The sequence below is a fragment of the Nanorana parkeri genome, unplaced genomic scaffold (genome assembly GCF_000935625.1).
Source record: "Nanorana parkeri isolate BGI_ZX_2015 unplaced genomic scaffold, ASM93562v1 scaffold1157, whole genome shotgun sequence".
NCBI lineage: Eukaryota > Metazoa > Chordata > Amphibia > Anura > Dicroglossidae > Nanorana > Nanorana parkeri.
In genome coordinates this window covers 524,860-537,472 of record NW_017307425.1, presented here as the reverse complement: position 1 = coordinate 537,472, position 12,613 = coordinate 524,860, and the positions used below count along the sequence as shown (strand labels likewise).

At 49.8% G+C, this 12,613-nt stretch overlaps 1 protein-coding gene across 1 annotated transcript; it reads right to left on the bottom strand.

Moving 5' to 3' along the window:
- Positions 1-1,120: 1,120 nt before the first annotated feature.
- ACTG1 (actin gamma 1) lies at positions 1,121-5,864 on the bottom strand. Its single transcript, XM_018568226.1, has 6 exons — positions 5,830-5,864; positions 3,721-3,847; positions 3,364-3,603; positions 2,638-3,076; positions 2,331-2,512; positions 1,121-2,124 (listed from the first exon to the last, which is right to left on the bottom strand). The coding sequence occupies exons 2-6, from the start codon at positions 3,841-3,843 to the stop codon at positions 1,981-1,983; spliced, it is 1,128 nt and encodes a 375-aa protein (XP_018423728.1). The 5' UTR covers positions 3,844-3,847; positions 5,830-5,864; the 3' UTR covers positions 1,121-1,980.
- Between the last annotated feature and the right edge of the window lie 6,749 nt (positions 5,865-12,613).

The window sequence follows — 12,613 nt, the reverse complement described above, 5'->3', positions numbered from 1 at the left end:
AAGAGCCAACCAACCCCCAAGAGCCAACCAACCCCCAAGAGCCAACCAACCCCCAAGAGCCAACCAACCCCCAAGAGCCAACCAACCCCCAAGAGCCAACCAACCCCCAAGAGCCAACCAACCCCCAAGAGCCAACCAACCCCCAAGAGCCAACCAACCCCCAAGAGCCAACCAACCCCCAAGAGCCAACCAACCCCCAAGAGCCAACCAACCCCCAAGAGCCAACCAACCCCCAAGAGCCAACCAACCCCCAAGAGCCAACCAACCCCCAAGAGCCAACCAACCCCCAAGAGCCAACCAACTTGTGCACAACATGTTCCATGTACTTCTGTGATACTAAGGGGTGGGGGGGGATTACAGAAAGTCTGCCATGGTAGATTGCAGGCTCTGGTGTCCTACTTAGGTCAGTAGACCTTCATGTTCAGCGTGCGTGTCCAATGCTCAGCTTCACCACCAGAATGAGGATTTTTAGTTATAATTTTTTGAAATCTTTGCCTGAAAACCTTTAGGAACCTGCTCCTGGGATTACCTTATTTGCCTCGTGATATGGACACAACCTCAAGCATGGCAAGATGTTTGGGTCCCCAGAGTCAGTACAAGATTCTTCTAGACCTAGTGTGACCAAACTAAGGACCTCCATATGTGGACACAAGCATCATGCATTGGACTCTGGGAGTCATGCTTGGGACTGTCGTCAAGTCTTTCAAAGCCATGATATCAGTCTCACCACAACTGGAGGTCAGAGCTCAGATACCTGTGTGCGCGCGCCCCCCCAGCAATTTGAATGGTGCCCCTCAAGAACCAGATTACAGCATACGTTAGTTTTATTTTTTTATTGTTTCTTTATTTTTTTAACTTTTTTTAACTTTTTTAAATTTTTAACTTATCGTTTTTTTCACTTAACTTTATTGCTATCACACAGGAGCTAGCTAACAAGCACCTGTGTGATAGCCTTTGGAGGTGACCGGTTCCCTTTATTGACCCTGTCACCTCCAATAACTAGAGGCTGTCTACCAAGAGCCAACCAACCCCCAAGAGCCAACCAACCCCCAAGAGCCAACCAACCCCCAAGAGCCAACCAACCCCCAACCATAGGAATTCAGGACAACCACACAAGAGATCTATTTACTGCAGCGCTTTTATTTTCCTTACACAATGAAGTGTTTCTGGGAGTTACAAATTTTTCAAACTTCAGGATGACTTACAAATTTTGGTTTGTCTACTGTCATGTGAGAACATTAAGGCAACATACAAAAAAATTTACATAAATTAACTCGGATGAAAAAATTTACAGGTGTAACTGCAATAAGTTGTAACTTCTTCAGACCCGTGATGGATGCTGGGAATACAAAGTGGGCTAGGAAACAAAAACCTGGTTCTGAGGCCTGGACGCTGTTCTTCCAGCCATACTAGAAAAGAGCGTAGCAAGACAGGAGTGAGAATTCCTTCATGAACTCCTACCAGCCTCAGACATGAAATTTGGGAATATCAAGCGCTTTAGAAGAAAAAAAAAAATTGGTTATCTGGAAGCCTAAACCTCGAGATACCCTGTACACACCTCCCACTTCGACTTCCCCCTGAGCGCCAGGAGAAGTGTCATTCACAATACTGTCGCAGATCGGCAGCCTTTCACAGAAATGCATTCTTAGACATTAGCTTAAAGAGGAGACACCCGAGAGCGAATGCCAAGCGGAGTTTTGTATCAGAGGTGTGTACAGGGTATATGCTAGCACTGACACCACAGGAATAGTTTTTTTCGAAGAGACAGTTCCAAGTCTTGCTTTACAAAAGAAAAAAAAATATATCCCCCAACGACAGGTGACTTAGAGTGTCTCACATTCGGAGGGCAAGTTCGTTTGGAAGTTGGCTCTATTCCAGTTTCACGAGGCTAGCATGAGGCGTACACATTTGCCGGAGCAAATTTTTAACACTTTGAACAACTCATGCAGCAAATGCAACGCGCATCTGCTAGCAGTCCGTTTAAAAGCATTTGCGGTGGACGATGGATGGGCCGGATTCATCATATTCCTGCTTGCTGATCCACATCTGTTGGAAGGTGGAGAGGGAGGCCAAGATGGAGCCACCGATCCAGACAGAGTACTTGCGCTCAGGTGGTGCAATAATCTGAAGGGAAGAAAAAAAAAAAGTCTGGTTAGTATCTGTGATGAGACCAAGACCCCCTGCTGCCCCTCATGGTGAGACCTGAACCCATGATTAGACTAAGACCCCCCCCCCCCCTTATGGTGGGACTTGAACCCATAAGACCAAGTTCCTGCTACCCAGGGTGAGACCTGAACCCATGAGAGCAGGAGAAACTTGCCAATTCTTACCTTAATTTTCATTGTGCTAGGGGCGAGGGCAGTGATTTCCTTCTGCATTCTGTCAGCGATGCCAGGGTACATGGTGGTACCTCCAGACAGCACAGTGTTGGCATACAGATCCTTACGGATATCTACATCGCACTTCATGATTGAGTTGAATGTGGTTTCGTGAATGCCGCATGATTCCATACCTATGGAGATAAGTTAAGATACATTAGTAATCGATGCATTTGACATGCCCACACACAAGGCTGATGCACATGCAATGTTGTCATGATCTATTGCAATACCAAGTTCAATTCCTAACTATACCTACCCAAGAAGGATGGCTGGAAGAGGGCCTCTGGACACCTGAACCTCTCGTTTCCGATGGTGATGACCTGACCGTCGGGCAGCTCGTAGCTCTTCTCCAGGGATGAAGAGGAGGCAGCGGTGGCCATCTCCTGCTCAAAGTCAAGAGCGACATAGCAGAGCTTCTCCTTGATGTCACGCACAATTTCTCTTTCGGCTGTGGTGGTGAAGCTGTAGCCTCTCTCGGTCAGGATCTTCATGAGGTAGTCTGTCAGGTCACGACCAGCCAAGTCCAGACGCAGGATGGCGTGGGGCAGGGCATAACCTTCATAGATGGGCACTGTGTGGGTCACACCATCACCAGAGTCCATCACGATGCCAGTGGTACGACCAGAGGCATACAGGGACAGCACAGCCTGGATGGCAACGTACATGGCTGGGGTGTTGAAGGTCTCGAACATGATCTGCAGGAAGAGAAAGTTCCATTACTACAAGCTCTGGGCCGGCACACCCCAAACCATGCTAACATGCAGGTTAAAAAAAGCTAATGGTTAAAGTGTAGAAAAGAACAGAACAAGCAGAAATAAAACCAGTGAAAACAGAAACCTGAGGCTTCAGGAGGGAAATGCCAGAAGAGGAACAGAGCCCTGGAAACATTGAAAGAAAAATGTGGAGTCTGAGAAATTAGATTGATAAGAGGTCTCCCAAAACTGAGGATTGGACTTCCTGGAGGGGGAGGGGTGAAACAAACCTGTGTCATCTTTTCTCTGTTGGCTTTGGGGTTCAAGGGGGCTTCTGTGAGCAGGACTGGGTGTTCTTCAGGGGCGACACGCAGCTCGTTGTAGAAGGTGTGGTGCCAGATCTTCTCCATATCATCCCAGTTGGTTACAATGCCGTGTTCAATGGGGTACTTCAGTGTCAGGATACCTCTCTTGCTCTGGGCTTCATCACCTACGTAGCTGTCTTTCTGACCCATGCCAACCATGACACCCTGAGGAGGAAAAATACAGGCGATGTTTAGGGACCCGAAGGCTGCAGGATGTTACAGACATGGGGGGAGATTGAGGACCACATCATGGGGAGATCACAAGAGTTCTGCTTTACATACCTGATGTCTTGGGCGACCAACGATTGAGGGGAAGACAGCACGGGGAGCATCATCTCCAGCAAAGCCGGCTTTGCACATACCAGAGCCATTGTCAATGACGAGTGCGGCAATTTCTTCTTCCATTTTTCTGTTTAAAAAAAAATTAAATTACGTTAAAATGAGATACTATAGAATGCATCAAGACAGTTGAATGTGTATGCATGTTTCATCTAGGCTGCCCTCATTTGCGTGCATCCAATTGGCTGGCCTCATGCAGTAACCCCATTGGCTGCAATGACTTTGAGCCAGCTTCTTAGATAATCAGTATTAAGAGCAAGTCTATAAAGCCCAAAAAATTAAAGTTTCTGATTATATGAAGTTGCAGTGAACATCCTGTTAGCTGCACAGGTTGTCCATGGCCACAGGCTTCTTCACATGAGACAAGACCGGTTGCTATGCAAACAGGCTCCATGCATACAAGCCAGCTTTGGCATAAAGGGTGCAAAATTGCACTTATAGGAAACAGCCCATGTGGAACTACAGGTCCCAGCAAGCCTCATCACCAGAAATGCTGGAGCATCATTGGTGGATTACACGAAATGATTAAAACAAATTCAGATTTATAATAAAATGCATTAATGTGTAATGAAGAGTGCAGCAGGCCCAGGACACAGCTCATGAGTCACCCTTTACAAGGCCCAGCCCCCACCACTCATACATGACTGCAGGCGCCTCGCCCTATTACACACTTGGCAATCACCTTCCTCTTGTCTAGAAAGTTCGGACCCCACCTCTCTACACAGACAAGACACCGGAAACTGTCATGCCAGCCACGCCCAAACGCCGGGCGGTTTGAATTCTCCCTCCCACAGCCAATCAGCAGCTTTGTGCCCTAATATGGTAGTGACAGGTCTTGCGGGAACCGCCCACCGGCTGTAGGTTTTCCCCAATAGCGGGGCGTGGCCAAGTATCAGGCTAGCCAAGAGGGGCGTGCCGACACAGTGACGTCAGCCAATGATAATGGGCGGCGACGCCCTGGGAGCCCGCGCTCCCCACCCCCTCGCAGGCCTCGGCGGACAAAAGCCGGGCGGAGCCCGCTTGCCCTGCGGCACCTGTCAGCCGGCCAACGCCCCGCCAGCGGCAGTGACGCACAGCTTTTTTTTACCTCACGAAGTTTCAATGGAGTGAAGCGAGCCGCACATTACCTCACACCGGCTCCCAACAGTGTTAATCATAGCAGTCACATTTCCGCTCAAGCAAACAGAGGCTTCACAAGGCCGTAGACGCCATTTTACCTCACCGGCCCCCGCCCTTCTCTCTAAAGCGGCAAGTCTCAAGCTTGCCCAGGGCAGCCCTGTCACGCCCAAGGAACTACCACTCCCAGCATGTCTCAGCAACAAATCTCGCGATAACTACAAAGACAAGCATGCCTCAGGCGAGCCTTACGAGAAATTCCGCTAGGCAAGGCACAGGTCTCGCGAGAACTAAAGAGCCAAGCAAGTCTCAAGAGCTAAAGGTCTCGCGAGAACTACAGAGCCAAGCATTCCTCAGACCCTTCTGAGACATTACAAGCACCTGATCAGAAAAGGTTTCGCGAGAACTACAGAGCCAAGCAAGCCTCAGACAACTCTAAAGAGAAATCAGCGCAGACAGGTCTCGCGATAACTGGAGCTAAGCAAGCCTCAGATCCAAAATCTCGAGAGCTACAGTGCCAAGCAAGCCTCAATTCTACAAACTACAATGCTCATATACATATCCCGTAGAACTAGAAATCCAAGCATGCCACGAGCCAATTCTCGCGAGAACTACAAAGCCAAGGTGCGCCTCATACCAAAAAAAAAATCTCGTAGAGAACTACATGTTAAAGTTGAAAATCTTCCAGGAACTACAAAGCTCAGCAAGCAGAGGCGGTAAAAATGAGTTACATCGTCGGCAACCCGACCAGACGCCCGCTAGAATTTAAAACGCCTCAGCCACCGCGCCCCTCCACACAGCTGGCAGGAGCAGGGCCACCTCCCCCGGAGCCAGGTATCTCTCGCACACACACCTTTACCGCTCGCTATTCTACTCCAAGTGAGGGGATAGAAAGGAGACGGAGAACCGCTAAAGACATCGTCCCTTTTTTTTTACCTGGTTGTTTGAGGTTTTCCTGCACAGTGACACGTCATCTGAAGGGTGTGAGTGCCCAGGAGCTTGCAATCTATATGCCAGGGCGCTCCTGTCTTAAAGGGGAATGCGTTCTGTTGCCTGTAGCAACCAGGTTTCCTTGATGCACCACAATCACATGGGTGCAAAAAAAGTGGCAGCTGCCGGATGATTCGTTGCTACGGGCAACCGGAGTTGAACAGTTTGCATATGTGATGGCCGTGGCGTGTAATAGGGCGATGCATGTCAGGGCGTGGTCGGCGCTCATCCCCGATTTCCAAATATCGATGGCCTGCAAACGCACGCGTTAAAGTATCACTGCAATGCACCTGCTCCGCGCGCGGTCATTGTGAACGGGCACGCCGACGCATTGTACCGTAGAGCCCAACGCACCCCATTCGTCATAAACGTGCCGCCTTAACACAACTCATGCGCGTTGATACAACAGACCGCTTACGCATGAGCGGGCCACACAGGCTGGTGTATAGCGCCGACCGTCTTCGCACAGCCGCCCTTCTGTTCCGGGTTAGACCGCGCCACGCGGGGCTTGGATGCAGCGTCTCGGGTCGGCAAGGGCCAAACCGGGACGGCTCTGATGCTGCATGTAGACCTTCGTAACTTGTTACTGCATGCATGTTAACATGCGCCATCATATAACGTTGCATGCGCCTTTTATTAAAACTGCGCCTTTCATTTCCATTCCCAGGTCGGTCGTGCGCTGTGGTGAGCTAAAAAACGCATTTCAAATGGGACCGCGTCGTGGGTCGTGCGTCAGCGGGACAGAGTTTTCAGGACACGCCGCCTGCAATGTGTGGCGGGGATCAGACCCCACCGGCTCATATACTCATATACGCTCGACGAACGCTCAAACATCTAAATCCCATTGTATTCAATGGGTCTGGTTCACACCTTGCCGTATTTCCGCCCATCCCTAACGCACTACAAAAACGGCCTACGCCCAAAGAAGTACATGTACTTCTTTGTGGCGTTTTGGTCTCGCGTTTCCACAGCCAAGTAGCCCTCGGAAACGGGCATTTGTCGCGCGTTTTTTACCGTAATTGCGGTAGAAACGCGGTAGAAACGCGCATATTCAATACACCTAGGTGTGAACCCAGCCTAAGGAAATTGCTTCATTTTTATACTTTGTATATCCTATAGCCCTGAGGGGGGGGGCAGCAGGCAAGGATATGTGTGAAGCTGGCCATACACTGTACAATCTGATTGCGCAATCTCCTTCCTCACACAGGTTACAATCTGATTGCGCAACATCCTTTCCATCTACCAACAGCTATGCAGTGCACGGGCCTCCCTGATTGGATACAAATCGATTGGATGGATCAGGTCGGTCCTCATACTACACAGCTTTGGTAAATCTAAAGTCGATTGTTACGGTCAGATCGGAAACCTGTATGGTGACCCTTAGATTCACCGAAACTGTGAACCCAAAACAGTCCACTCCATTTGTCTCCACTCAAGCCGGCCCCGCGTCGGCAGATCTAAAGGAGATCGTACAATCGGATTGCAACCTGTGTGACGAGCTTGTGCAATCAGATTGCGCAGCCTACGGCCAGCTTGAGCCCACGGGGCGACTTTTACCATTCAGCACAGAAAGGAGCTTTATTGACTCCGTGCATCCAGTGCAGCGACCCATCGGGGCTGATGATTTGCAAGCGAGCTGCCACCGTTTCCTGTTTTCGCGTACTCGCATCGAATCATATATGTCGCTACAAAGTATTCTCGCGCAATTAGATTGCATCGCGGTGACAATGCAGAAGTCCCTCGCAAAACACCTTCAGCGCATCTACGCCCCCGCCCCCCAGACAGCCGCGGCCATTCAATTCTCCGGGGTCGCCAAACCGCCATTTGATAAATTGATTTATCTATCACTTTCCGCTCAGCCCTCACTTCCTGTCGTGTCATGTGCACACACACACACACGCTCTGTATTCAGGCCGTGCCGCTTCCTTTGTGTCACACGCCCCAAATAGGTCAGCTCTGCGTTCTGAGCACTTCTCTCAGACATGATTTCGGTGGACTTTGCTCCCTGCGGGCCCGCACCTTCTACGGGCTAGAAGTTGTGTAAAACCTCATGTGACCCACCCGGGTCGCGTTAGACGCGGCTTTCCCTGGCAGGGCTGCGGCGCTTGTGGCGCTCACATGACCGACTTTGTGAGAGAGTAGTTATAATCCGGAGATTCATTTAACCCCCAAACATGGCGGTGGCTGGAGTAGCCGTACAAGCAGTGGCGTCACAAGGGGGGTGCGGCCCGCACCCGGGTGACACCATTGGAGGGGTGACACCAAAATGACTCACAGTCATTTTGGTGTCACCCCCCTTCTGAAAAGTCGGGCGCTCGGTCATGGACCGAACGCCCGACAGTATCAGGAGAGAGGAGGGGACGCGGCGGCATACCTTATCCCGCCGGGTGACTGTCCCCTCCTCTCTCTGCCCGGCGTCCATCACCAAGATGGCCGCCGGCAAGTATCAGAATACTGGATGACGTAATCGCGCACGCGCATGGTGACGTCACGCGCATGCGCAGTGACGTCTCGGCGGGGTGACACTCGGTTACTGCTCCGGGTGTCACCCAGCCTCGGGGCGCCCCTGCGTACAAGGCCGGAGTCACGCCCTTAGGCTGGGTTCACACCTAGGCGTATCGAATATGCGAGTTTGTTGCGCGTTTCTACAGCAAATTTTTGACGTTTCAGAGGGCTACCTGGCTGTATCCCAATGGATACGCGCGGCAAATACGCCCCAAAGAAGCTCCTGTACTTTTTTGGGCGTAGGGCGTTTTGTAGCGCGTTCATACGGCCTGTAATACGCCCAGGTGTGAACCATACCCATAGGAAATAATGGGATTCCGGTGTTTGAGCGTTTTGCAGAGCGTAGGAACGCGCTACAAAACGCCCAGTTGTGAACGGGGCCTTAGCTAAGCCTTTAATAAACAAAGCCTTTAGTGTGTTGAATAACCCCTCCCCCCCCATGATCCTGCCATGGAGGTCCTGGTTCAGGCCCTTCATGTTTTATGACAACACTCCCACGTTGTCACATGTGCGCTTGAAGCAGCCGCACGGACGCAGTGCACATATGTGTCCCGCCGTTGTCACCCTCAGGAAGCCGGCGTAGAGAAATGACGTGCGGCCACTCTTCCGTAGACAGGAAGTGGCTGCAAAGAGGTAGGATGAGACCAGCAGCCCGGGGACAGGGAAAGGATGAATGAAAAGTGTGAACGATACGTTGTGATTCCATAGACAGACAATTGTTTGTGGTGCACGAGGATTGAGCAAATCTTACAATGAAGATCTGATTTGAACGAGCGCTGGGCCTCTATACCTGCCCGATGATATGTATGGATGAGTAGGGATCAACCCCGCTCACAGGGAGGCTTTTCATAACCTCCCCAGGCCTTAGCAAGCTTCTTGTTATCACCAGCCGGGTGGTCGGAAGTGATAATAGCATGTGATGCTTGTTGGACCCGGTATAGTGTCCTCCCCCATGACCAGCCCGGGTGTTGTAATAAGATAGAAGACCTCCTCAGGAGCCTCATAGATATACAGCTGCTTAGCCACAGGGCAGACTTCCTGTTCACTGAGACGGGAAATTGCTGGGGATGCCACAATCCCCGCTGCAGGTAATCTGATCTCCAGTTACAGCAAAGAAACCTCTTTAATGATGTCGCGTTTTTTGAAGAAATCTGAACTTTCTTTCATGTGATTGTCGGACACAATTGAGGCCGGCTTTGATTTTGTAGACAGCTGAAGTGATAGAAGAGATAGAAATGTGTGAACTTTGTCACGTTATCTGAGAAGTTGTTCAATAAACAAGCAAGTAACAAAACAAACAAACAAACAACAATGTAGCACTTCATCAATGTGTATGTAACATGCATTTGAGACATGAGGTGCTTGTGTCCAGGGTTCCTTTGTGCCCAGTGACGTGCCTCACAAATGAGGCTCCAGCATTTCCAATGTACCGAGTCCATATAAAGTATTCTGAGCTGGAAGTTGAGCCGCACACCGGTGCAAGGTAAAGGCTGCAGAGCCATACCCCAGGTGAAGGTAGAGTCCATGGCATCATATCCTGGGTGAAGGTAAAGTCCATGGCATCATATCCTGTGTGAAGGTAGAGTCCATGGCATCATATCCTGGGTGAAGGTAGAGTCCATGGGATCATATACTGGGTGAAGGTAAAGTCCATGGCATCATATCCTGTGTGAAGGTAGAGTCCATGGGATCATATCCTGGGTTAAGGTAAAGTCCATGGGATCATATACTGGGTGAAGGTAAAGTCCATGGCATCATATCCTGGGTGAAGGTAAAGTCCATGGGATCATATCCTGGGTGAAGGTAAAGTCCATGGGATCATATCCTGGGTGAAGGTAAAGTCCATGGCATCATATCCTGGGTGAAGGTAGAGTCCATGGGATCATATACTGGGTGAAGGTAGAGTCCATGGGATCATATCCTGGGTTAAGGTAAAGTCCATGGGATCATATACTGGGTGAAGGTAGAGTCCATGGGATCATATCCTGGGTTAAGGTAAAGTCCATGGGATCATATACTGGGTGAAGGTAAAGTCCATGGGATCATATACTGGGTGAAGGTAAAGTCCATGCCATCATATCCTGGGTGAAGGTAAAGTCCATGGGACCATATACTGGGTGAAGGTAGAGTCCATGGGATCATATACTGGGTGAAGGTAGAGTCCATGGCATTATATCCCGGGTGAAGGTAAAGTCCATGGCATCATATCCTGGGTGAAGGTAAAGTCCATTGGATCATATACTGGGTGAAGGTAGAGTACATGGGATCATATACTGGGTGAAGGTAGAGTCCATGGCATCATATCCCGGGTGAAGGTAAAGTCCATGGCATCATATCCTCGGTTAAGGTAAAGTCCATGGGATCATATACTGGGTGAAGGTAGAGTCCATGGCATCATATCCTGGGTTAAGGTAAAGTCCATGGGATCATATTTTGGGAGAAGGTAGATTCCATGGACCCATATTAGGGTGAAGGTAGAGTCTATGGATTTATATCCTAGGTGAAGGTCGAGTCCATGGACCCATATTAGGGTGACGGTAGAGTTTGGGGAATTGTATCCTAGGTGAAGGTAGAGTCTGTGGAACCATATGGTTGGTGAAGGTAGAGTCCTTGGAGCCATACCATGGGTAGCGGAAAAGCCTGTGCAGCTATACATTGGGTGAAGGTAGAGTTTGTGGAACCATATCCAGGGTGAAGGTAGAGTGTGAGTGCAACCATATCCAGGGTGAAGGTAGAGTTCATAGAGCCATACCCCAGGTGAGGGTAGAGTCCATGAAGGCATACCCAGGTTAAAGTTAGTCTGTGGAGCCAAAGCAAGGTTAAAGGTAGAGTCCATGGAGCCATACCCCAGGTGAAGGTCGAGTCCATGGAGTCATTCCCCAGGTAAGGGTAGAGTCCATGGAGCCATACCCCAGGTGAAGGTAGAGTCTGTGGAACCATATGGTTGGTGAAGGTAGAGTCCTTGGAGCCATACCATGGGTAGCGGAAAAGCCTGTGCAGCTATACATTGGGTGAAGGTAGAGTTTGTGGAGCCATACCTCAGGTGAAGGTAGAGTCCATGGAGTCATACCCTGGCCCACAACCTTGAGCCATGAAGTCTGTTAGAGACTAAATCTCGAGAATCCCAGGAGGTCAGCAGTTTATGAGAAGCTGCAACCACCACTCAGGGCCCCCACAGTGATTTCATGGTCAGAGTCCCTTAGGTCATGCTGTAATGGAACTTACTAGCTGTGTCGGAATGCGACCAATGTTGAGTTGCAGACCTACGATTCACCGTCTGGCTGTTTGCATTAAAGTGGCCGATAAACTGACCTGGTTGTCAAATTGGGATTCCAAAGTACATGACCACACCTCAGGAGGAGCTTATTTGGTGCAGAAAAATCTGGATTATGGTCCGTGACTCTGTATTCAGTTTGTTGGTAGCCGAATCATAAGAAGCCACCTTCCTGCACTCCATGTTTTTTCTTGTTTGTCAGACAAATCAAGTTCATGGTCCTTTGTTTACATCCAACATGATGGGAAGGGATGCTTCTGATATGGAAGGGGGCTTCAAATGTGAAGAGGGCTCCTGTTATGAAGGGGGGCTTGTGATTTGAAGGGGGACTCTGATGAAAAGGAGGGGGCTTCTAATGTAAAGGGGGCTATTGATCTAAAGGAGCACTCTAAAGTGAATGGGGGATTCCTTTTCCAAGGGGGAGGGGGGGGAGGGCTCTGATGTGAAGAGATGCTTCTGATGTGAAAGGGGGGCTTCAAATGTGAAGAGGGCCCCTGATATGAAAGGGGGTTTGTGATGTGAGGGGGGAACTCTGATGTGAAGGAGGGAACTCTGATGAAAAAGGAGGACATTGATCTAAAGGAGTACTCAAAAGTAAAATGGGATTCTTATGTGAAAGGGCGGGGGGCTCTGATGTGAAAGAGGGCTCCTGTTTTTTAGGGAGAACTTTGATGCGAAGGAGTAATCCCTACTTTTTGTGTGGGGTCCCCCCCCCTCAACATCCCCTACATTTTAGACTGGGGTGCCTCAAGATTTTGCATACTTTTAAAGGGAAAGAAGGTTGAGAAATGCTGATGTAGACACTTCCTATTGGCTGTACAGGGGTAGGTCCTCTCAGGATCCAGAAGTGGAGTGACATTAGGAGACGGTAGGGGACATACTTGTTGGTAGAGCTGAAGATGTGCTGTGCTGTGTATGTCCAGCTCCAGAACAGAGCAGCGGTTGTATCTG

Bases quoted from the DNA above. Each gene is read 5' to 3' on its own strand.
- ACTG1 (XM_018568226.1), bottom strand. From the start codon at position 3,843: ATGGAAGAAGAAATTGCCGCACTCGTCATTGACAATGGCTCTGGTATG. The intron at 2,513-2,637 runs GTAGGTATAGTT...TTATCTCCATAG, and splicing joins CTTCCAGCCATCCTTCTTGG to GTATGGAATCATGCGGCATT. The intron at 2,125-2,330 runs GTAAGAATTGGC...TCTTCCCTTCAG, and splicing joins CTAGCACAATGAAAATTAAG to ATTATTGCACCACCTGAGCG.